General features: G+C 31.9%; 1 protein-coding gene across 3 annotated transcripts in view; it reads left to right on the top strand.

Annotated features, from left to right (window-relative positions):
* PHIP (pleckstrin homology domain interacting protein) overlaps nucleotides 1-26,870 on the top strand; it is a 138,220-nt gene that overhangs the window by 55,508 nt on the left and 55,842 nt on the right. For all 3 annotated transcript variants that reach the window (XM_058307067.2, XM_058307065.2, XM_058307066.2), the window contains exons 10-19: nucleotides 1,590-1,660; nucleotides 3,142-3,242; nucleotides 3,531-3,571; nucleotides 4,995-5,093; nucleotides 5,787-5,940; nucleotides 6,408-6,542; nucleotides 17,183-17,311; nucleotides 19,206-19,431; nucleotides 21,395-21,532; nucleotides 22,154-22,337. In XM_058307067.2, coding sequence (XP_058163050.1) covers nucleotides 1,590-1,660; nucleotides 3,142-3,242; nucleotides 3,531-3,571; nucleotides 4,995-5,093; nucleotides 5,787-5,940; nucleotides 6,408-6,542; nucleotides 17,183-17,311; nucleotides 19,206-19,431; nucleotides 21,395-21,532; nucleotides 22,154-22,337 — 1,278 coding nt within the window. The remainder of the gene's footprint in view (nucleotides 1-1,589; nucleotides 1,661-3,141; nucleotides 3,243-3,530; nucleotides 3,572-4,994; nucleotides 5,094-5,786; nucleotides 5,941-6,407; nucleotides 6,543-17,182; nucleotides 17,312-19,205; nucleotides 19,432-21,394; nucleotides 21,533-22,153; nucleotides 22,338-26,870) is intronic.

Raw genomic sequence — 26,870 nt, 5'->3', positions numbered from 1 at the left:
TTGAGTCTAAGGCCCTGTTTTAAGATATTTTTTCAAATTTGTGTTTAAAATTTAATTCTGGGTACCTGCTTATTTACTTGCATTTCCCTTTTAAAATATAGCATAAAATCTTTATAAAATGCAATCTGTACAATTATATTTTCACATTCTGGTTTTAAGTTGCAATGACATGGTTCCTTGGTACTTGCATGAACAGTTGTGCCAAAATTAAGAAAACTGTGGAACGAGATTCACAAGATACTATTGAAAGTAGTGCATTTAGTGTTACCTTAATAATGTTGGATGAATTTACTTATATTAGAACTGTTTTTGCTTTCCTATGACTGTTTAGATTTTAAAATGTTTTGATAAAGTTGTCTTTCTCTAAACTGTTATATTCAACTATAATATCAGCCTAGGAATATTAAAAGTTGTGTAAATTTTTAAATATTTATAAATGTATTAGTTTTTAAAATACCTTCTGTTGTATCCTATGTCAGTAGAACAGGTTATTTGAAGTTTATATTAAGACCATTCTCATTGTTCAGAATATGTAATTGATAGATCAGAAACATTTTACCTATACATTTTTCCTCCTAAATGGTTACAAGATTCCTATGGATTGTGAAAGTTATTCAGTGTACTCAGGCTTAAGGCTCAAATTATTGTTATTTCACTCTAAAATTCTGAGAAAAAGTAGATTAAAATATTAATTAAATAAATCTTGAAAAACAATCACTGTCCTATATGTTTTAGAGCTGGTGCAATTACTAAAGTCTATCACATATTTTTTTTCCTTAATATAGTTGAATGTAACTTTTTTTTTTTTTTTTTTAGGAGGTACTGGGGATTGAACCCGGCACCTAGTACCTGGGAAGCAGGTGATCAACCTGCTCCCCAACATTAAATATTTAATGTCAATAATAGTAGAATAAAACACATATCTATAATACTGTCACACAGTTAATGTAAATATAGTTGCGTTACCTGTTGGTTTTTTTTTTAAGATCACTATTTTAAATGAGTATTATAGTTGACATGAGTCAGATAGTCTCAGGATTTTGACCAGAATAACTACAAAATTCTTATTTTGGAGTCTCAAAAGCCACATTTTGTAACATTAGAAGGTAAAAAGAAGGGAGTGCTAAATTAAGAATGTATAATATTGAAGAAGTTTAGTTATTGATGGTATGTTTAAGCTACAGACTCAGTACTTGTTTTCTATTTTGCTAGTGTGTGTATGATTACAAAGAACTTCTCTCCTTATGCATCTGTGTGTTGCTATTCCATTCTCTGGAAAACTGAGAACTTGTTGAATTTGATTAAAAGTAAATAATTTAACTTAAAACTGCATAAATGGTATGACAGTAATTTTGGGATTGTGCTGCGTGTGGAGAGCTATGTAATCAGAAACTGTTACAAAATCTTTATCTAGGATTCCCTTTGGACCAAAGGAACATGACCGTGATTTCTAACTTCTTTTTAGGAAGGAACCCATCAGTTACTTCTGTTTTAATTTTGTCCTTCTGTGATTGTTTTTTGAAACTGCTTATTTCTGGTATTACTTTGCTTGTTTAAGATATTTCAAATGTTTATTTTTTGTATTATAGTCCAAGGCCTGCAAAATTTACAGAGCGTCCCCGGCCTGGTGTTCAAATGATCTGTTCTTCTTTTAGTGCTGGTAGGATATTTTTTCCCCTAATTTTCCACTTAAATGTGTATTAGAAAGCTTCTAGTGGAACATATGAAATTTTGGAAAATGTTTACTGATGTAAATACATATATGCTAGGGGCTAATAAAAAAGAAAAATTTTAACTTTGCCAAAATTTAGCATGTTTAATCACACAGCTAAAATAATTCTCTGACATGACTATAGTATTCTGAAAGGAGAGAATATGATAGTGTCAGGATTGACTCTGTTAAAGAGAAGAATAAATCTTTGAATATTTTTATTAGAAGAAAGATTTTAAATGTAATTTATATTCTGTGAATTTTAGAGATAATCTCATAGCTAAGTAAAATAACTTTGATATTTGTAAATCTTTCACTTTTCTATATAATTGTTTTTATTTGCTTATTAAATGTTTTTTAAATGCCAATAGACCCAATTATGTTTTGAAGTTTATGCAGCAGCATTTTGAATGGATGTCAGGGTGTTTTGGTTTGTTTTACTTGGTTTTTGTTTTTTTTTTTTTTTTAAGATAAATTATGTTCTGGGGTTTTGAAGTGAATTGATGAGAAAATGAAATGAAACATGAAGAATAGCTCCAATACTTAATATTCCTAATACGCATTCTTCCACCTTTATTTCCAGTTGTACTTTTTTCTATTGATTTTATAGTTGTGAATAGCAGTATTACTTGGTGATGAGTGATAGCAAGCTGATGTGATCTGTTTTCTCCGTATTAATATCCAAACATTTTCAGTTTCTGACTTCTAGATTTCCAGTGCTACTCTTATGGAGACATTTTCCCTTTTAAAAATAACACAAATTTAAGCTGTATACTTGATTTTGAAGTTCTGTGAACGTGTGCTTCTATATCAAAGATGATTTGATTTTTTTTAAAGGACTTAGTGAAGAGATCATTTAGCAAAAGTGCTTAAATATTTAATTAAATATAAGCTTTGTTTTTAACACTGTGTGTGAGAGTATTGCTTTTGGAGTAAATTTCGTATGCAAGTAACAGAAGTACAAGATAGAATGTGCTACAAGAGGAAGTCCAGTGAGAGAGTTTGGAGGAGATAGGGCTGGTTTTGGTAAAGACAACTTACTGAGGGAGTTGGGCATAAAAATTTGATAGTACTTTGAAAGGTGGGAAATGGGGAAAGAGAGGGATTTTAACAGAGTGAAAAGATATGCTTTCTAGTGAGAGTGACATAATTTTTACAGGGTGAGTACATGTTCACCGAGGAAATTATTTCTAGAGCAAAGCTTTACTTCTTTATATTAAAATGGTCATCCTAGTCAAAGCTATATTAGCAAATTTCTTTCTTAAATTCAGGTAAGATATATCATGCATTCATACATTTAGGAAAGAATATTAATGGTTTCACAGAAAAATATTCATGCATTGTGGTAAATGTTGCTCGTATTTTATAATCTAATTTTTTGGAGATTTTGAAGTTTTATTTTATTCATAAATACTTGTTATTTCTCATAGGTGGAATGTTTCTGGCCACAGGAAGCACAGATCATATTATTAGGGTTTATTTTTTTGGATCAGGTCAGCCAGAGAAAATATCAGAATTGGAATTTCACACTGTAAGTATTAGTGAAAGAGTTAAATGATTACTATTTAATAATAAGTCTAAAACAGGGGTTCTTAACAAGAGGTCTGTGAGCTTGAATTAAAATAAAAAACGTTATTCTTGTGGGGATGTGTTGGTGTGGCTGTGATATATTTATTAAATTATGTGTAGTATAGTGTGGATTTAGTAAGGGGTCCATGGTTTTCACCTGACTGGAAGAAGGATCCGTGTAACAAAAAAGGTTAAGAATCCCTGGTCTAACAGTTTATTTTCACCATCCCCTTTTTTGTTCATTTTTTAGGACAAAGTTGACAGCATCCAGTTTTCCAACACTAGCAGCAGGTAAAAAAATAATTTCTATTTATCAAACTTAATTTCAGTTTTTAAATTATAAAATAAATATAATTCTAGTACTCATATTTTAATTAGAATTGTATAGGAATTATCCACCTAAAATAAAAATATTGACAAGTTATACTGAATGGTGAATATAACCTTTCACATATGTGTAAACACATGTCATTATGCCTTGTTTATAATAATAATGTTAATTTATTTGGCCGCTTTTAATAATAGGGATCTTTTATTCACCTTGTATGTTTCCTATATTTATTAAAGTGTAGAGGAGCTCTTGATGAAAATTGAGAATGTATCAGTGTAATATTTCAGACGTAACTGCTTATTAATGATAAACTTACATGGTATTATTTAAATTTTCCCATGTTATTGTTTTGAAAGGCATTTAAGCTTTTTTTTTTGGTTTACATTATGGTTTATATTTTAGACTGTACAATTTTCTGAATTTTTAGTTACCTTATGTTTTACATTATGGTTTACATTTTAGCCTGTAGGCTTTTATACATTTTTGATGTAATTTAAAGTGCCCTATATCCATCACTGCATGATCTTGTGGAACACTTCCATTGCCCCCCAGTTACCCTGCTTCCATCTATTCTATACTTCTCTCCCCCACCCCTCAGGGCCCATAGTGACAATCAGTCTTCACTACTTAAAGGACCATATTCAGAGATACTTGCAACAATGCTGAGGGCTTGACATACTAGACTACCCTAAACCACTGGGAGCCACCAGTTCTCTGATTCCTTCTGTTTGAGAATATCAGTCCTCCCCAGGATGTGGGTACACCTTCACACTCATTGTATGGGTCTCCACCCAATGACATAACACACTATGACAAAACAAGCACTCACACACTCCCCAGAAGCCTGCCCCTGTGCCATATGCCCCCCCTTAAGCACCTTAAATATAGGTAATTCTTCCTTATTTTATTTTCTAAAAAGTTTTCTCAACATTATAGTTTCAACCACATACCTGACAATCTCCCATGTTCAACTCTTCCCCCCAGCCCTCCCCCCAGTTCCTTGGGCCATCTGACCCATCACTCCCAACCCTATTTTTAAGCACCTGAAATTGAACAAATTAAGTTTTTTTTAAATATTGAAAGAAAAACCAATATTTTTCCATTAGAAAATATCTGTTTTATTTCTAGGATAGTGCCCTTGAATCACTTTTGAGTGTATTTTTTGAGACTTGGTCATGAACATTAGAAGGCTTATATCTAAAAATTTTAAAGCCCATGAGGTTCTTAGATTTGCAGAGAATATCTAATAGAGTAATCTTACTGTATTAGAATATTGTGTAACTAAAGTTGAATGCTGTATTTTTTTCAACAGAACTCTGGGAAAAGTGTGTTTTGGTAAAGCGTGTATGATTTTTTTGGGGGGTGGGGCGGGATTCTCAATAGGTTTGTAAGTGGAAGTCGTGATGGGACAGCTCGCATTTGGCAATTTAAACGAAGAGAATGGAAGAGCATTTTGTTGGATATGGCTACTCGTCCAGCAGGGTAAGAGATCAAATTTGAAATATTATATAGATAAAGGTCATTTAAAGTATGCAATACTATAGGTTAGAGTGAATGTCAGCTTATAAAATCATATACCTTATTCCAGGTTAAAATGATTGTTTTTCTGCATAACTAGAGACACTTTGGTAATAAGAGGTGTTGATTTTTAAGAAATTTGTGCCATATATGAGAAGACCTGCTGCATTAATGTTTTTCTCAGTTCAGTTTTGTAAACAAAGTGTTGATAGTACTGTCAGAATAGTTGGAAGGTTTAGTATTTGTTTCCAGAAACCAGAACATACTATGTTTACTGTAAAACAGAGGGATAATGTGGTATAGCCAATGTTTTTCATTTTATAATTTTTTTCTTTTTATTTGCATGTAGTAGTCTCAGATGTGTAGGAGAGCAACATAGTTAGTAGGGAATGACAGTGTAGTAAAAGGTGGAAAGTGAGCAGCATAGAATTACAGCAGCGATATTTACCCTTGATCATCTGTTACTGATGCTTTAGGAGAACTTGAATTTTGGATTTCCTTACTTAGTGCAGTGACTTTTCCCATTATTCTGTATTGTTTCTTACTACTCAATTACTGTGAAGTGATAGGTATTCACGTAAAGGAATGTAAATTAAAGAAAATACATTTAGGATTTTGCCATACCAATAACATCAGTGTAAACACCATCAATTTCAGCCAAAACCTTCAAGGAATAGAAGATAAAATCACAAAAATGAAAGTAACTATGGTAGCTTGGGATCGACATGACAATACAGTTATAACTGCGGTTAATAATATGACTCTGAAAGTTTGGAATTCTTATACCGGTCAACTAATTCATGTCCTCATGGTAAGAACAAAGAAAGAAAACTGTTATTTGGTGTTGTTATTGAAGCTAACCCGTAGAATGGAATATTTTTATTGAGGAATAAAAATTTTTTGTTAACCAAAACTCTCCTTTGCTTGGTAGGTAACATTACTCTGTAGGAGACTGGGAATAATTTTAAAACGCAGCTCCAAGCAAATTAGGCTTGGAAATGGGTTGTAGATCCTTGCTGGGTTGTTTTTTTGTTTTTGTTTTTGATATGTAGGGCTGCATCACTAATCTCATGTTTCACCAAATGAAAGCAAAACCCTGGACAGAGATAATGGCTCCCTTTCATTATCATTTATACATAGATAAATGTAAAGATTTTTGGCTCTTTGGTAGTCTTACAACTCAAATTTTAGAAATGTTCCAGAGTTGCCATATTGTTGTTTTATTGTTTTTGTTTTTTAATATCTTTAATCCTTTTTTGAACTTTAAAAATATTTCAGGGTCATGAAGATGAGGTATTTGTTCTTGAACCACACCCATTCGATCCTAGAGTTCTCTTTTCTGCTGGTCATGATGGAAATGTGATAGTATGGGATCTGGCAAGAGGAGTCAAAATACGATCTTATTTTAATATGGTAATTATTAGTCTCTTCATTTTATAGCTATTAAAGATTTACAAACTTCTTAATGCAGGTGCTCTGCATATCACAAAGGAAATCTATTTATGAATTGGTTCATGTATTATTTGACTTAAAATTTCCATAAAAAATTTTACTCCATACATTTTTTTAAGATGGTAAATTTGAAAGAAAATTGTATATATTACAATACCTGTATATTGTGATACCTAGTTTACCTTTAAAAATAAAAGTTTTAACAATTAAACTTAGACAACAGACGCAACAATATGAAGATTCCATATACATGAGAAAAAAATGTTTGAAAAACATGAAGTAATAATATTATTTATATTGTAATGTACTACCTTAGCTGTCCTCTAGTGTAACAGAATTGGATTCAGAGATACTTATTTGAAAATTAAAGCCAAAGAATTAGGCATTTCTTTTATCACATTAGAGTGTATTACATATTTATTTGTGTTTAAGCCTTTCCACATTTTGCTGAGAATTTGAATTGCAGTGGTTTAATACCACATATGATCATCTATGATTGCTTTTATACGGTTTACTGTTCTGTGTTTCTATACCTTTATAATCATTGTATGAAGTATAAAGCTTCCTCAAATATTGCTGCTGTTTACGTAGTCACATTTTTAAAAATCTGCTTCCTGTGTACCAGGGGTACCTTTCAGCAAAGAAAGCAAGAAGAAAACGTGTATTTCCATTATTTCAGTATGCTGAGATTTTTAAAAATTCAATTGATATTTAAAAATTCAATTACAATAATGTAATTTAGTAATTTATATTATTAAATTATACTTTAATAATAAATATAAAACTAATTAATAGTGTATATGGTTAGAATCAATTTGTAAAACATTTATTTTGCAAAACTCATTTGTGAAATATGGTTTGTGAAAAAAACTTCATGAAGTTAAGGTTTGATTGGTAATCACAATAAAGTTACTTCTACCTAGTAAGCAAGCAGAAGATAAAGGGAATTTTTATTAGTGAAGGAACTAACTTTAGCTGTCTTTATGAATACTCCTTAGTGTAAATGAGAAATTCTCATTGTCTGAAAATACAGTGTTAATTGTTTGAAGGATGATTGTTAATGATGGATGGATTTCCTTTGCTTATGTATGTAGGAGATTTTTGAAAAAGCAAATCCTTAAATATGATGGTAAAGAATTTTGTTTTTCCCTTTTCTATCCTTGTGTTTCTGGTGTGCTTATTTTTTGAGCATCTCTGTTGAGTAAGAATATTAGTCATTTTTATTTCTCAGTTTGTCTTCATAGCTCCAAAAGAAGATGCTTTGTGGGAAAGATAGGTAGATAAGCTAGACAGATAGATATAGATCTATCTACCTATATATATATCTTAGTAACTTGAGTAATTTCATATTTTCAAGGGGCATTTGTGTACTGGTAGAATGTAGAGGAAAAGTTTTCTCTCATAATTATAATACTGTTTTCACCCTTTAACTAAAAGGTGAATTTTTTCTTCAGGTAAGTTTGTCACATTAATATTGCATGCTTTTAGTCACTGTAAAACTTGTAGCTCTTGGAGATTTAAGTAATTTGTTTAGACTACTACAAATTAGTGATGCAACCAGGAGTACAATTTAGCCATATTATATTATATTCACTTTGAAATTACCTGATGGATTTGTTAAATTACTGCCTTAAAAATTATTTATTTAAGCACTTTATGGAAAAAAAAAAACCCTAAAGGACAGAAGAAACTGATTATGTAATAAGTATAATAGGATGATATCCATGGTGTTCAAATTGTGAGAAAAACAAAATACAAACTAAAAAGGATTGCAAAAAAAAAAAGCTTACATTAAAAACAAAACCAACAGAAAACCCACCCTTAATTTCATTAAAATGAAGATATGCCTTTTATTTTTGGTTTGTAGTGGCTCCCAGAATGCATCTACATCTGTTATCATTTGACTCTCATGAAAACTTGTTAAATATTAGGGTATATTTTATTATACCTAAGAATGAGGAAATTACTTTAAAAAGATGAACTACCTTGCCAAACTGCCTATGAAATACAGTTATTATACATACACTTGGAGTTTAAACACGTTTTTCTGCCTGTTTCAAATGAATTCTTAATGCTAAATCTAGTGATGGTTGTTTTTTTTTTTAGATCTTATCAAAGTCAGTTTTACAGCTAACTTGCAACTATACCTGATAGTTGATATATGCATAGTGGAGAAATGTTTTCATAATGGTACCAACTCTAATTAGATCTTTTGGGATCTTATTCTTCAACCTGATAATTTCTTTTCTATCTGTCTCCTAATTTATAAGTTATCAAAATACCTTCTTTTTGATCTTTGCTCTTTTGTTCATTTCACTGCTTGTTTTATCTATGGGCAGATGGAAGATAAAGCATCCAGCATTACTCTTTAAGAAAACGAAGGAAAACAGTTTGAGAGAGTATTAGAAACTTGTGTTCTCATTGTCCGCTATCATGAATGTTGGGTTTTGGTTTTGATGAAATGTTAAGGTCAGTTAGTATTTTGTTTGAACTTTAAAACTCAAGCTTATAGAACAAATAAGTAAATTCACCTTTACATCTAGAGCATAAGGAATGTTAACTAAAAAGAACAAACAACAACTTATGTGGGTATCTTTTTAACATAGTTTATTTTGGCTATACTGCTTTAATATTGGTCCTTTTTATGATTATTGAATTTTCCACTTAAATCTTATAATCTGCAAAAGATAATGGAAATAAAGCAAAAGTTAATTCAATGTTTTATATTATTTTACTACACCTTATGTTATAGAAATAAAAATTCCTTTTTGAAATAGTAAAAAAAAGAATCCCACTTTGCCCAAAACTCTTTAAATGAAAGACTGAATTTTTAAAATATATAATAATTATATTTTAATAAAATCAAATTGCTGATCATATGAGATACCAATATTTTAATATTGTACTGATTTTCACCATTCAGATAAATATCTAATTTTCTTTTTTATTCCTTGTATCAGGGCATGACACATAATTTTAAAATTTTTTTCATACTTTATTTTAGGACACCTGTGAATAAATTAAAAGGTTTGTGATTGGTGTTTGAGATAAGGGAAGTTAGTTCCCTTTCAACTTAAATAATTGCCTAATTTGCTTCATTTAAAAATCTTAGAAATGGCTTCTCAATCTGCCTGTGGTATTGCATAGACTGATGGGGTTATTTTTCTTATTTTTACTGTTAGTTATTTTCTTAATGTAGGATCTAAATGAGAAGAACATTTGGGGCCTGAGGGTGGGTGGTGGGCAGTGCACTGTGTTTGGTTTTATTGCTTCCAAGAAGTATGTGACAAGTAAAATGTTTTCAAAGAAACTAAAACTGGGCATGAAGTGGAATAGACAGTACATCTTCCCTGCACTCTCACCCTCTTATTCTCTCATCTTTAACTAAAGATAAAATATTCTTAAAATTTTAAAGTATTTGTTAAAAAGAATATTATGTAAGGTGGGAATCTCAAGCATTTTTGGCTTTGTTTTTGTTTAAATGAACCAGGGAATAAATTAAAGAGAATGTAATAGAAAAGGTTGTGAACATAGACAAATTCTTTTTTTTAAAAAAAGACCTAAATTCCTAAGCTTTAAGCTTTTCTTATCTATATTCATCTAATAACTATGTCAGTTATTTGTGTTTAAGTCAAACAGTCCTTATATAACTTATGTAACTTGAATATTCAGAGGAAAAGTATCGTTTATTTGACTATCTTATTAAAGGCAAGGAGTATATATTAAGAATATCCCAAACCAGTCGAGGTATATCTTAGGGAGCCCACATTTTTGTCTTTGGAATTAGCATGAGGGTAACTGTCAGTATAGCTTTGTTTTGATGGGAGCTGTTCTAAACTCTAGTTTAAACGTCCTGTAAACTACTATTAAATACTAAAAATCAGGTAAATTATTCTCGGAAATAACTTGAAAATGCATGCACACTCTCTGAAGGCCTTATAATGCTCCAATTCCCTGAAAGATGAAAGTCAGTTTAGGAGTTTACTTATAACCTTAAATGTTCTTAAATATAAAATTGCTTCATAGAAACTTTTTTTCTGTTAAGTTGTAGTGGCTTAACTAACTTTTAACTGCAAGTTTACCTAAATGAATATTACATTAATTTGAAAAAATTTGAAAAGAAACTTCAAATTTCTTAGTACTAGGCCATTTGAATATTATATAGTAAATACAAGAGGTTTGGAGTGTAGGATTTGTTAGCTTTCTTTACATCTTTGGCACTTTTGCTTTGTCACTCTTGTTCTCTTTTCTCTATATATTTAGCAGTAGCTGTGTCTTCAACTATTTCTATCTCCACATCTATCTATTTCTGTCATGTTATTCAAGCTGTAGTTTGTTGCTCCCTGTCTGGTTGATTTTAATTGAAGACTATAATATGTTTCTTGCTAGAAAGGGATTTTACTGAATTTGATTTATGGCTTAATTTTGTTGTTTCACGGGTGAATTCCAAATAACAATTTTTATTTACCTGATTAAATTTTCACTTATTTTAATAATTGTTCTTATAACCTTTCTTTTACCTAAGATTAAAAAAAAATTTCCAGTGTCCACTAATCCAGAACAATATATCTCTCCTTGCAACGTTCTAAACAAGCAGAGGCTGCCAATCATCACTCAGAATTTTTGCAAATGCATACGTCTTCTGACATTAATGTGTTCTCAGTGTGACCTCTATTTAATTTTAAATGATTGTACCTGCATGTATCTAGGGAAGGGAGAAAGAGAATCTCAAAATAGGTATATCTCATAATTGTGTTTTCTCTTGCAAATCAGGATTTCAAGAATTTTTCTATTTCTCTATATATCTTCTATGAAGATAATATTATACCCACAATATGTATGTTTAAAGGACCCTCTAAGACTTACAGTCCTTGTTTCAACTTCTCTGGGTGAGAAAATTACCTTCAGTTTTCTGATCATATACTTTTGTTTTTGTCATTTCCAGGTTTCTGGGGTTCTTTAAATTCTGTCTCTTTTTCATCTGTTTCTGAGTAAAGACATCTTAAAATTTGTTGCCATGAATATGAGTCTGTCTGTAGCTTGTCCTCCTGTATTGTATTTGGCGAATTACTTTTCTGTAGTATTTTGACATGCTTCATAATCACAAGATTATTTGAGATTTGATAAGTTTAAAGGTAAAATATGCAGAATTATGCAAAATGAACACACAAGTGAAGACATTTTGATTAGCAGATATTTGAGTCATTATTTTGTGCATAGGCTGGGGAGATAAAGCGTACTCGAAATGATAAATGTTGGTAAGTATTCACAAATAGTAACATAACGAATGAGAAAAGAATTGCTAAGACAGTTTTAAAGATAACAGCAAGTACTTCAAGGTAGGTGGGTCAGAAAGGGTTTTGTTGAGGAAGAGGAATTAGAAGTATTCCTTGAAAGATAAATAGGAATTGAATAAATAAACGGAATGAATTTTATGAATATGAGGATTATTAATTTAAGAAATGTTACAATGTATTCATAAAGAAATTTAGAAAGTGTATCGTGAATAGATTTTGGAAATAATAAATGAGATGACAAGCCCAAGTTGAGGTGAACATGGTAGAAGTTTTGATAAATCCAATTATAGGATAGTCCAGAAACTAAGAGAAAAATAGTTTGGTTGCCAGTAGTAGTATTTCAGGCATAAAATTGGATATGTGGGTAGAGAACTACTTTAATCATGAAAATCATAAGGAAAAATTATAGTAATAGTAGGAAATTTGTGAAGAAATAAAAACTAAGATATCTTTGTTTTGTGACTGATACGGAGATTGGGGCCTGGAAAGCAACAGGAAGAGAAGATTTAATAGGTGTGTTGAGAATGTTGGAGAGCGATAGGAAAGGAATATTTAATAGGTATGTTGAGAATGTTGAACCTTTGATATTTAATTAATGGAAATAGGAAAGATATAGGGAGAATGGATATTTTTTTTTTCAGTTCATTTTTACATATGTTTATTGTGAGATAGTATTTGGACTGCCTATGTAGAAATGGCCAGCTGGGACTTGGAAGTAGAAGTAGAGAGAAAGAATGTTGGCATCTTCCACATAGAATGGTGTTTGTCTCCTCTTGGAGATAAAATATAGAATGTTTAGAATTGAACTTTGGAAATACTCATGTTTAGCAGACGGGAGAAGAGATCGAGATCTTTAGAGTGTTAGGATGACATCATGCAAATATCATGTCACAGAGATGACAAGGAAGAGAACAAATTTCAGAGAGGGCTTAATCCATAATGTTGCTCTCCTCAGAGAAATCTGAGTATGAGTTACAAAATGCCATTAAATTTGACAATGTACTATTTATTTTGGTGAGATATTTTTCTTTTCAAATGAATATTTAGAGCTGATTCTTCAAATTCAATCATGAATATTTAATTGGCTATCCTTAATTCATATATGATAATTCAATATTTAAAGTAACATTCAGTATGATTTTTTAAAGTAATTTGATAACATCTGGATTACTGAAATGTGGATGTCTTCCCTTAAGGTACTTTCTTTGTTTACACAAAAACCATAGTAATGTTGGGAAGGTGGCCAAAGCATATTTTAAACATGTGTATGCCAGTGTCCTTTCTTACATCTCTAGTATACATTCTTAGTTAATTTTCCCCCTTGTGGATAAACTCTAATCTAAAAGTTATTTTACGTAAGGAAAGACTTTTTAAGGGTAATTCTTAACAGAAATTCAATTTTATGGCTCTTTTATTCTTGGTGTATGAGTCTATCTTGTAAAATTATTCGGGTATTTAGAAGATCCATAATTTTCACTTTTGAAGCATTTCTAGGAAAGGAAAAATAAATACGACAAAGTGACACTGGTCATAGAGTTGCAACAATCCATAAGACAATGATTCTGCCTAAGGTGTTATTTTCAGTCTTGCTTCTTGTTGAGGTCCTCTAAGAGTATATACTTCCAAGTTTCAGCTTTTTGTATATGGTCCTCATTATTCATACAATTCAGACCCTTTTATTTTAATCTGCATTCTAATGATTTGTAATATATCTCATTTCCACATTTGTCTCGTTCTTCCAACAAGCCTTCTTGAACATCAGATGGTAAGATTTTAGAAGTGTATAGAACTTAGTGATCATTTATCTTCATCATTCCACAGATAGTCTTTTGAGTATTAGTCCTCCTTCCTCTGTCTTTCATAGTTAACTCATCTTTTTATTTCACGAAACATACTAGAAGTTGTGTGTAGTACTCTGCCTCAAAAAAGGTTCTAGAAATTTTGCTTAAATGTAGCAATTCCAGCATCATCAAATCTCTTGACTCAAATTTTTTTATTGATGTGATTTCTTTTAAGTTTAGTATAAATCTCTAATCTCTTAACAAGATTGTACTGTTCATTTTGTGGTAAAATTTCTAAAATTCTTTAGTCAGTATGACAGTTTTTTAACAAGGGACTCTTGTTAATTTTAATTTGTCTGATGCTCTTATTTCTTGCATTAAAAAGAAACCAGAAAACTTTATCGTAATCTTTGAATATATTTTTCTTTTTTCTTTGAACTACTACTCCTATTTTTCTTGAAGACCTTGCAGTTCTAGACAAAAACCATCTTGTGGCTTACCTTAGCTCTTCCTTATTTTTATTTACTATGTATGAGTTTTATTATATGGTCTTTATATATATATCCCAAATGATGTATAGCAAGCATGCTTGAATTTTATTAGATAATCATCTAAAATTTACTTATTTTGAAAGTTTGTCATTATTACTTAGTAACTTCTTTGTGTTTTAAAATTATTTTACTGGTATGCAATAAATACTATCTTAAGCTATAAACAATATTAAATTTTACGTTGACTCATTTCTTGGTAGCATTCATTTAAATTTCTGAAATGTACATATACCTTTAATATGGATAGAAGATAATTTATTCCTTTTGATTTTCGAAGATCAGCAGTAAACCTTATTGCTTTCTGTATATACAACTTATATATTCCAGTAGTGCCTTCAGTGTTAAACTTTTCCTTTAAGAACTCTTAACTCATAAATACTTTGAAACTTGGTTTAGAAAGATGAAATCCTTTTTGGAAAAACTTAACTTTTCTGGTTGAGTGAGTTATTCATGACATAAATCACAAAAATAGGATATTTTTAGTAGGTAGTGAAAATGAAATATTTCCCTACTTTATATCAACTCTTTGGAAAAACCTACTCTACCTTTATAGGTAAGAGTATTTTCTGAGGAGTTAGTAAGGATAAACTTGTTTTTTTAATTAATAAGGTTATAGGGACCTTTTCTAAATTGTTTATGAGATACTTTTAATACCTTCTTTAATGAACAATGGCTAATCCAGATAATGTACTTCTTTTTCCTGAGGTGTTTGTTATGTTCTTTCATTTTCTCCATATAAAAACCACTTTGGAATTTAACAGATGCCTTACACCAATAATATTTATATAATTCTGCCATATTTAAAATGAAACATGATATATAGGGGACACAGTGGTCTTAAATATGGCTGCTATTTTTTCCTTACTTTTCTTTTTTTTTAAAAAGCATTATAAATTCTAACTCTACCAGATACTCCTTTAGAGATTTTCTGTAACTATAAATGTGGCAGCATTAGAATATAGCATGGGTATATAGGGTTGATTACAACAAACAAAAAGGTAAAAATTATCAAGTGAGATTGTTTAAACATCACATGGATACCATACATATGAACACGTCAAATTTCCTTTGGCATTCCTCTATCTGACTTCTTTCAAATCTCTTCCTCTGTTCTGCGGTATACTTAGAATTTTGAAATTAAATTTGTAATTATTATAGTCTTAGCATTTATTAGAGTGGATTTATAAAGTTGCTTTTTTGTTTTCTGACTTTGCTGTGGAATTTTGAATGAAACTGAAATAATGAAGTTCAAATAACACACTGCCAAGGCAGTTTGAAATCTCTGATCTTGAGATTTTAATGAAAAGTTCTATTTAGAGGTAAAATTTGTTCATGTAGTTAGTTATAACAGTTTATGTAACTTAACGTTTTTCTGTTTGTCAAGAAAACATTGAAAAATAGAGGATTGAATCCTGACATTTCTACTTGTAGTCTTTTGTAAAAGGCAAATACCAAGCTATATGGCTTCTAATCTCCATTTGTTAATCTGGAGAAATAATCCTGTTCTTTCTCATTTTTGAATAGTTTTCAGTTAGACTTGGAATCATTTACCTTCTTCTGCTATCTTATCCTCCAACTTTCTTCACAACCAAGAAACAATCTTGTTTCACTTATGATTCATTGTCTTACTTTTATGGTAAATCCTTATGTATATTAGACTATAGGGGAATTTGATAATTTTCATTAATATTAAATTTTAAGGAGTGTTATTCTTATTTCTTTTTCATTATCACCACCATCCAAAAACAGCGCTAAATAAGCACTAGTATGTGCATTTCTTCTTTTTAACGAACCCCAGAGGAAAAGTTAGTTTTCTTTTTGAGGTTCTCCCAATAGTGGTATTACATTAACTTCTTAGGTAGAGCCCTTCCTTTTAGAGTGATATTTCTCTTTTGACCAAAATGTTAACTTTCTTGAGAAATCAACTTTTCTTCTTCTAAATTTTAACTTTATTTCTGTATTTGATAAACCATGCATCCATACCTATGCCAGGTTTTTAATACTAAAGAAAATTACTACTTTTCTCTTTTTCCAAGCATTTCCTGGGATATTGCTAACGAAACTCAATTTGTTCTAGATCAGTGGATACCGGAACAGAGAGGAGGTGTTTCTTACCTGATAAAGTGTTTGTGTTCCGATTCTGCTAATCCAGAAATCCAATCCCATTTGTTGAAAATTATCCTTAGTTGTTATTTGTTAGGGAGTCAGCTCCCTATTTTAGTTGTTTTCTGAAATTCAGTCCCTAGATGTGCTTTAGATAGGGTAGAATTTTTACCTCTTTCAGAACACTGCTAAGAAGTTTTCACCTGGAACATAGTCTGAAGAAGCACTGAGAGCAAAAAAATTCAGAGTGGTGATTGGCCACCTCTGTTTGATTGACAGGTTGCAGGGAGAAACCCATTCGTTCTGGATTAATGGAACTGGAAAAGAGAAAACAATTATCAGGTAAAAAAAACCTTTTCTTTAACCTTTGAAATTCACCATTTAAAAGATAAGTCAGAACAGCGAGTTTATTAAAAAAAATTTTTTTTTAATTCTCCTGAGCAGTGATCTCTGGGCAACTACTTCCAAGAGTTACAAAAAATCCTACAGTTGCTACATGTTGTCAGCCTTTGCAGAAGGGGCAGTGATTAAAGGAGATAGGTGAAATATAAGGTGCAATTGTATTTTAAAACTGGGTTAAAGGTGTGAAGCAGAATTCTCTGGGTGGGGGAGAGTTGGTGTTCTTTAATTTTCTGAATTGTTTCTGGTCTGTGGATAAATAGAACACTTTGTTTTTCAAGGCTATTAATCTGGCACTTTTCCTGAATATTCACAAATTTTATTGCTGTATGTGTTTGTTATATTTAGTCTTTACTTCATTATGATACATGCTTTTACATCTTTTATCATAAAATCCTAGAAACAATAGTGACCAGCTCTTTACATTTTAATGGCAATTTTTTTTTTATTGTTGATTAAATATATTTCAGATTGAAGGCCAAGGACATGGCGCAGTATTTGACTGCAAATGCTCTCCTGATGGTCAGCATTTTGCATGTACAGACTCTCACGGACATCTTTTAATATTTGGCTTTGGTTCCAGTAGCAAATATGATAAGGTAGAGTATGACAAATATACATCTTACATTTTGTCTTTTCTTGCTTATTTTAAATCCAGGGATGTTTAGAGATTGTATTTTGGGGGTGGTGAGAATCATATTTGTTTGTGCATTCAGCATAAAACTTTTAAAAAATCGTATTTCAAATAATGTAATTTCTATTAATGAAAGGAGGATGAAGACAGCAAGTGTTAAATATCACTTTCCAGTAATAGACATTTGATAATAATTAGACCATATCACTTAAAAATCGAGGTATTTCAGAAAGAATAGTTTTAAGTTAGCCTGCTAGAGCCACCTAGATTCAAGTTTTTAACTTAGGGTATAAAGCTGAGAAGAAACTTTATCACTGATGTGGAGACAGTGGCCACGGGAGTTGCTGAGGGCAGGGAGAGGGAAGAAGATTTGTGATATGGGGACATTTTCAGAACTTGGAGTTGTCCTGAATGATATTGCAGGGACAGTTGCAAGACATCATATATCCTGCCATAACCCACTGAATGGACTGGGAGAGAGCGAAAACTACAACCTAAACTATGCTGTGTAGCAGTGCTCCAAAATGTATTAAATGCAGTGAATGTGCCACACTGATAAAAAGAACTAAATGATGGGGGAGGAGTTGGGGGGGGGAGTAGGGGTATATGGGATCCTCTTAAATTTTTTAAGGTAACATTTTATATGATCTTTGTGTCTTTGATCTATTAAAAAAAAAAAGCTGGGGATAGAAGATGTCCATAAAGGAGCTTTTTGAAATTAACCAGAATGTTTTATTTTTATAGATAAAGTGCATTTATCTGGGTTATGAATGTGTAACTTTCATGTGTTTCTCAAAAATATATGACCTACTAATGTAGCTAATGTTGTGTAAATATTAAAGGCCCTGACTATAAGATTAGTGATTAAGAGACAGAAATTGCTTATTTGTGATGGAGTGGTATAAAAGGTATAATAGTTAAAAATTGAATAATTCATAGTTTAATTTTTAAAAATACCAAATTGACCGGTAAATCTTTTAAGCTTACAGGTATGACAGAAATAAGTTGATATTAATAAATTTTTATTTCAAAAATTATAGAGAAAATGTCTTTATAATTGGTGTTACATAAAACATGCTTGTTGGATATGTAAGGGTTTTTAAAAATTGTGTAAGTGGTTTCTTTTAAAAGTTTAATTGAAACAAAAAATGTATTGAATGATTTCCTTTTGTAAAATGCTAAGGCAACTAATTACTATATTCAGGAATTAAAAACATAAGATAAAGCATGGTAGCTCTGTGAAAATAAAAGTACTACTGATTAATTTATGCCTACAATTGATTTTATCACTTAATTTGAAATTAAATAATTCTTTTAATATTTACTTTTTGTATGTATTCTCTTGTTTCAGAGAAAATTTAAAGCAGATGCTTTTCTGATTATAAAAAGTAAAATGTTCATTGTAAAAATGTAGAAACTATAGATAAAATAGAAAATAATTAAAAAAGAAAATACAGATTCGAATTTAAACTACATTCTGATCATATTTAGACACATTTCTTAAAATCTACAACTATTTTACTTCACCAATGCTTCCTAGTTCTATTACTGCTTATTGTAACTGAGAAAAGCCAGAGTGCACATCCTTCAGGTTTTTTGGTGTAGTGTACATTTATAGCATGTGACTCAGTTTTTCAGTCTATTGAGCAAACCTCAAGAATTTCGTGTGTATATGAATGTATAAATTTGTATGTGGTTGATTATTTCTTGACAACATATTAAATATTTTATATAAAGTTCTGTACAGCTAATTAAAAAATAATATAAGTTATGTATTTCAATGTTTTCATTAGAAATGTAGATGTTTATTTACTATTGTAAATCTTCCTTCAGTCTTTTATTGGCTTTCCTTTTTTTAGATAGCAGATCAGATGTTCTTTCATAGTGATTATCGGCCTCTGATCCGTGATGCCAACAATTTTGTATTAGATGAACAGACTCAGCAAGCACCTCATCTCATGCCTCCCCCTTTTTTGGTTGATGTTGATGGTAACCCACATCCATCAAGATATCAAAGATTAGTCCCTGGTCGGGAAAATTGCAGGGAGGAGCAACTCATCCCTCAGATGGGAGTAACTTCCTCAGGTAGGTGCTCATTTCCATAGATAACCAAAATTTTCTCTTTCTACTGAAATTTTTGAAAACTAGTAATTGAATAAAATTTTGTTTCTAATTGGATGAGGAAATGAGAAGCTAAATTTACTGTTCTGTACTTTTCTAAACTTCTTTGAGTTAATGCTTAAGATTTACAAGCTAAATAAGGGACTTTGGATTTTTAAAGCAATAATTTTGGTCTGTACTCATTTATAATCTATTTGGTTATGAGATGGATACGTAATTTTCATTTATTTATTTGCTCAGCAACATTTATTGAGAATATGCTTTTCCTGACACCCTCCAGGCCATGAGTAGTGAATTAAACAGAAAAGATATTGCCTCCATGGAGTGGATTAAATAAATTTATATGTACAGTTGTAAACAAATATATAGTTAAAAATTGTAATAAATGTTATTAGAGGGAATAGTATGATGTGAGGCAGAGAGTAGGACAAGACGGCGTACGTATTGAAGATTGTTTTCAGAAGTGATCAACTGTTAAAGGGTAATTATGAAGGAAATGAGATAGGGACATAAAGTGACCATTGATTGGGTAGTGGATGCTTTGGTGAAGGAATGGAGGGTGAAAGTGAAATAGTTGAAGAATGAATATAGAAGCTGAGTAAATAGAGATAAGGTGTGCAGACCCCCCTTCTCCCTTTTGATAAGAAGTGTAGCACTAGTTTACCAAGTGATGATAATGGAGAGGCTCTATAAATAAGGTTATACTAGTTTTAGAATTGTAAATTCTTTTGCTACATTTTAGACAAGAAAGATATTTATAAAATATTTTTAAGTTCTGGACTCCAGCTTAATGGGCATAACCCTCTAAGTAGATGTAAAGAACACATAAGGGATGTAGTATTTGTGGTGAATGTTTTTTAAATAATGAACTTAAATTCTGTAAGCGAAACAGAAATATCAGTCTCATTTCATTATGGCGAACCCGACTTATTTTTCATAAAGGATTGGGCATGAAATTACAATGAAGATGGACATGTTGAATGAGAAGGGCCACTCTTGGAACTAAACATGGCCATTTAGGTGAGGGTGAGGCGAAGCATTAGAGGAGTAGTCCCTGCTTCTACTTTTAAAGAGAAGTACAGTCCAGCAGACCTCACTATCTGGATGTATGTAAAACTTAATGTGTGTTAATACATGGAATCTAAGACTTTAATAGTTAACAATCTCAAAGAATCTAAGACCTTATTAGTTCCTCCATATGAAGTGTTCTTTTTTCTAGCTCTTCACATGGCTGGCTATTTTTTCTCATTCCTTAAGCCTCAGTTCAAATGTTCTCTTTTTAAAGAAAGCTGACTTCTCTGACTTTACTGACTCACCTTAAGTTGTTCCCATTTCCCTTCCTTCCATCTTTCTCTATGTATCTATCACTCCTTTTCCTCCTTAACATTTTTAATGATCTGCATTTATTTACTGTCTCATCAGAATGTAAGTATTTTGAGGGGCAGGAACCTTGATTTCTCTTATGCACCACTGGATTCTCCCCTCTCTCTGACACAGTTTCTAATACATTTTAGGTACTCAAGAATTTGTTGAATAAATAAATCAGTAAAGTTTTCTGGAAGGAGTGGTGGGTAATCAAATTGTTCTTTTTAAAAGAAAATGTGACCTGAATTGAAATCTTACTTTTGCCACTTTTAAGGAGTTATTTTGGTTTTCTGATCTACAAAGTGAAATTAGTAATAATGTGTATCTCATAAGGTTTGTAAGGATTGATTGCCTTGCTCATGGTAAATACTAAACAAATGTTACTTATCATGACCATTGTTATTTTTAATATATTAAGATTATTTGGATGTTTTCTTTTTTTTTACCCCCATCATTTTTGCTCTTTCACCCAAATAAAATTTATGTTTAATTTTAATTCATAAGTAAGGCTCCTGAATAAAGTGACTAAAGTATCCTTAGCATTTTTTGTGATTTTAAATAGGTCTGAACCAAGTTTTAAGCCAGCAAGCAAATCAGGAAATCAGCCCACTAGACAGTATGATTCAAAGACTTCAGCAGGAGCAAGACCTGAGGCGTTCTGGTGAAACAGGTATCAGTAATTCCAGCCGTTTAAGTAGAGGTAAGCAGTGATTCGATTTTATGTGAAATACTAAAAAAAATCTTGAAGCTGCCTAAACCTCTGGCAGTATGTGATTAACAAATTATGTGGTGCATCCATAAAATGCCTAAATGATCATGAGTTTGGCCTAAAAAGTAATGTTTAATATAAAAGGTTTCAAAGTGTATATAATGAGGTTTTTTGATATATATTCTTCTACAACTCCTATAGTAAACATGTAAAAATTAGAAAAAATTTTAAAACACCAATTTATTTGGTAATTTATGAAACATACTCAAAGCCACATTCTTGAACATATCATCTCATTATGGTTGAATACTGTTATACTTCAAGAGAAAAAAATGTCACAGATAATGTTTGTGGGTTTGTCTGTTCTTCTTTGTATCGTTTTCCAAAAAATATGTTTTACATCTCTGGAATTTAATAGTAGTTATAGTTCAGTCCACCATTTAACCCTGATTGTTTTCGTTAAATGGTTGCTTTGATTTATTTTCTGGTTTGATAACTTAATATTTGCCTCAATATGAAGTAACATGTGGAAGACAGAATAGGTTTTTTTCCTCTTATAAATTGGTGAAAAATTCTGTAAATAAAATTTATCGTATTAATTTTTTCATTTAGGCTCTGTAAGTTCTACCTCAGAGGTTCATTCACCACCAAATGTAGGACTAAGGCGTAGTGGACAAATTGAAGGTGTACGGCAGATGCATAGCAACGCACCAAGAAGTGAAATAGCCACAGAGCGGGACCTTGTAGCTTGGAGCCGAAGGGTGGTAGTACCTGAACTATCACCTGGTGTAGCTAGGTAAGGAGAGTTGTGCATTTTTAAGGTACCAAAGTTACTTGGGTTCATTTTGAATTATAAGTCTTCAAAATACTTTTTAGCTCTATAATTTTATTTAAATTTATCTGAAGAACTAATAGTTTTAAACTAATTATGATTCTGGGGAAAAATTAAATTTCCATATACATCCTTCACTAGATGATTCATGTCAGTGATATGAGATGTGTTAAGTGAATTAGGGGAAATGAAAAATTCAAATTGAGCAAAATATGAGATTTTATTGAGTAGCATATTTAAGTCCTAGTTTGTCCTGTTTAACTGTGTCTTAAAACACATTTCATAAAAGTTTATTTTAATTAGTTTTCCTTTTTTAATGGGTTTTACTGATCATTTACACCATATCATTCAGAGGCATAAATAAAATATACTATTTTATGTATTGCCAGATAATTTATTTAAATGTTTTCTATATTAAATTTTTATATTTAAAAGTATATATAAATTTTAAAGAATTGGTTTTGGTATAATCTTATTCTCAAGGTCTACGCTGTGATAGAACTTAATACACAGATCCTTTTGATTCTTTAGTAATGGAATACTAATGAGGTTCAGATGAACCCAACTAATACTGACTTCTACATTATAATAAAAGTATGAATATCAAAATGTTAGTTTCAGTTTAGGATTTTCAAGTTCTTAAATTCAATAGATAGTAGTAAAAAGTATTTTTTAAAATCTTAGTGTTTATATAGTTTGTGGTTTTTGATTAGACAGTATATCGAATATTTGCTTTTAGGGTTTAGGATTAAATATACACCTAAGTTATAAATTTAAACACTAACTTTATCATATGATATATTTGCCCAGATATTCTTTAATAAAAATTAACTTTCATTATATATTTGAATTGGATTGCTACCCATTTTTTAATCCTATTGTTAGGGTTTGAAGTGAGTTCAATAAATAGCCTATCAATCTTTTTCAACATCACTTCTGAAAATAATTGAAAAATTACACAGAAAACAAATAGGAAATTAAGAATTAAATAGGAAATCAGAATTTTTTTTTAAGGAAGTACCAAGGATTGAACCTCATACATGGGAAGTAGATACTCAACCACGAAGCTGCCTCCACTCCTCCACTTTTTTTTTTAGAATTTACCTTTTATTAATTATACATCTGTGGAGAATGTGGCTTTTATCAGTGCATGAAAGTGTGCTTCCTGATACTGAACCCCTGGTACAGATAGTACTGGAGCACACTGCCTCCCCTTGTGGAACAGGTGGTTTGTTCCTACAAAACTCAGTGCAGAATATCTATAGTGCACATAATGCATTGGTTTGGGCATGCTTACCTGGTTTTCCCAAAATACACCAATTGATTAGTTCATTCCTTCTCTCTGGAGGGTAATGAGTAAGGGGTAAAAAGAGGTCAGGAGTAGGTTGTTAGTTGGTGGTTGAAGTCCATTAGTATGGAAGGAAAAATGAGGAATGGGAAAGATTTATTTCCCTGCAAATCATTGGGTTTAACGATTAAATCTATGACCAAGCAAGGCTCTGGCCATCACTTTCAAGGATAGTTCTACTTGGGTCTCTGTAGAAGTTTGATATGGTTATGAATTCCAAAAATAGATATTGGATTATGCTTGTAATCTGGTCTTGATTAAGTTATGTTTAGTTATGATGCTGTAAGTTATGTTTAGCATGATTAAGTTATGTTTAGGGCTTTGATTGGGCTACGTATTAGGGCCCCACCCTCCAAGGGGTGGGGACTCACAGATAAAAGGCATGGTGAAGAACAGAGGTGAGGGTTTTTGATGTTGGAGTTTGATGATGAAGCCTTAAGCTGGAGCCCTGGGAAGTAAGCTCACAGAGGAAAGAGAAACCAGCCCTAGGAAGAGAGGAACTCTGAGCCCAGGAAGAAGCAAGACCCTGGAAGAGAGGAAGCTTAGGCCTGAATCCTCGCAGATGTCAGCAGCCATCTTGCTCCATCACGTGAAACGAGACTTTGGTGAGGGAAGTAACTTAGGCTTATGGCCTTGTACCTGTAAGCTCCTACCCCAAATAAATACCCTTTATAAGGGCCAACAGATTTCTGGTATTTTGCATCAGCACCCCTTTGGCTAATTAATACAGAATTTGGTACCAAGGAGTGGGAAAGTGCTTTTTCAATTACTAAAATGCTGGAATGGTTTTATAAAGAGTTAGGAGTATTTTTTGGAAGAATTGTGAGATGCTTGGAAGAAAAGACCTACAGTGCTTTGAAGAGTTTGTTGATAGCAACTTGGATGCTCAAGAGACTTTTTATGATGCCTTAGAAGTTAATGATGAAACTATTACTGGAAACTGGAGGAAAGGCAGTCCGTGCTTTAATGTTGCAGAGAATTTAGCAAGATTAACTCCTTGTGTTTTATGGAAGGCAGAATTTGAAAATGATGAGCCTGGATATTTAGCTGAAGAAATTTCCAGAGTAAACCCAGAGAATGTAGGTTGGCTTCCGCTTGCAGCTTACATAGCAAAGTGCTAGACGAGAGAGAGATGCTGAGGATTTAACTATCGGGTACAAAGAAAACAGAAACTGATTCTGGAAATTCCAAGCCTCTGGAAATCAAGTTTCCAGATTAAATTGCCCCATTGGAGGACATAACTAAACTTGGAATTTATAAATAGGATTGAAGATGCAGTTATCTCTGGAAAGACTTGTGGAAAGTCTTACTGTCTGATTACTTGGACCCCTGCTTCTTACATGCTAGACCAACAAGGTTTTTGAAAGAGCTATATGAACAAAACCACTGTCAGCCTGGAATAAAAGGGACAAGGGAAGAAGAGATTAAAAGGGAAACGACTTCAGGAGGAAAACCATGGAACCTGAGATCTGGAATTAAGATATCACCTTAGGCCAAGAGGGGAACCCAACCCATGTGTATAGAGAGGGTGAGTTTGCCCCAGCAGTTGAAGAGGATGGATGTTCCTGCCAAATGTTCTGGGGGAGTTTTGCTGCCCCAGGGTATGGAGAAGGTAGAGCACATTTCCCAAGGATTAGGACGGTTAAGACCGGTATCCCACAGGTCTCAGAGGGGTGGACCTGTCCCTGAAAGGTTACGGAAGGCCAGGTGGTCAACTCGTTACTCTGAGAGGGTTGAGCCTGTATGCCAAAGGTTAGGGGGAATATTGTCTTCACATCACTGTACTACGGAAATTGACTCTAACCCAAAGATTGGGTAAGGTGTGGCAATCACCCCAATGCTCTCAGAGAGTGAGATTATGTATATATATATGTGTGTGTGTGTATATGTATGTATGTATCTATATATATTTATTTGTAATAGCCTAAAACAGGAAATAACTCAGGTGTCCTTCGGTGCATGAATAATTTAAAGAAACCATAGTATATTCATACTGTGGATATTAGCAGTATAAAAAGGAACAAACTATTGATACAACTTGGGCAATTATCGAGGGGATTATGCTGAATGAATAAAACCCATCTCAAGGGTACATACTATATGATTCCATTTATGTAACATTCTTGAAATGATAAAATTACAGAAATTGATTAACAGATTAGTAGTTGCTGGGGTTAAGAGCTAGGAGGAGGATGGGGCAGGGAGAAGATGTAGGTAGGTATGGTAATAAAAGGACACCAAAGAGGGATCCTGGCAATTCTGGAAAAATTCTGTATCTTGACCTGGGTGATGGAAGCACAAATTTATACATGTAATAAACCTGCATGGAACTAAACACATGACCTGAATACACCCACACAGATGCGGATAGTCAAATAGGAAATCTGATTAAGATCTGATTAATTATTTCAATGTTAACATCCTTGTTGTGATATTGTAGTATATTTTTTGCAAGGTATTACCATTGGGGGAACTGGGTAAAGGGTCCATGGGATCTGTCTGCATTATTTCTTACAGTTGCATGTGAATCACAGTTTTCTCAGTTAAAACTTAAATTTAAAAAAGCAAACTAAAAGCAAAAAATTAAATCCAATTTACTCATTTTATTTTCCACTCAAAATTATGACCAGCCTTGTCAGAGACTTCTGCAGTTAAGTAAAATGACAAAACTTAATAAAACTTAGTAGTAAAATTTAAGCATTATAGAGAGATGCTCCAATTTGAATATTAATGCCTTTACTATTGTGAAGTTTTAAGGGAAAAAATTAAGGTTCCGAGATTAGTACCCTTGCAGTTGAAAAACAGAATAATTATGGAATTGATGTAAAATTTTGTAAAATTGACGTAAAATTGACTGGAACATGAGTTCAAGTTCTGTGAAATTAAAGTTCAGCATTAATGTTCCTCAGTTTCTTCTTGATGCCTAGATAGAACAAGAGATTTTCAAAAACTGAAGCCTCTAGCCTGCTTCTCACTGGAAAGAATATAGTTCTTTTGGGACTTCAAGAGTTGGATTTGTTAGACTTCAACACTGTGTGCTTCATTTTTCTACATTTCCAGTTATTTATATGGCACAGAAGATTTTCACAGCTCTGATTCTACATCACTTAATTTTAAAAAAAATTCATTTCTAACCCTTGGAGCAGTTA

Source organism: Dasypus novemcinctus, chromosome 11 (genome assembly GCF_030445035.2).
Source record: "Dasypus novemcinctus isolate mDasNov1 chromosome 11, mDasNov1.1.hap2, whole genome shotgun sequence".
Lineage (NCBI taxonomy): Eukaryota > Metazoa > Chordata > Mammalia > Cingulata > Dasypodidae > Dasypus > Dasypus novemcinctus.
The sequence above is the reverse complement of the archived record's forward strand: the minus strand, read 5'-3'. Positions and strand labels throughout refer to the sequence as shown.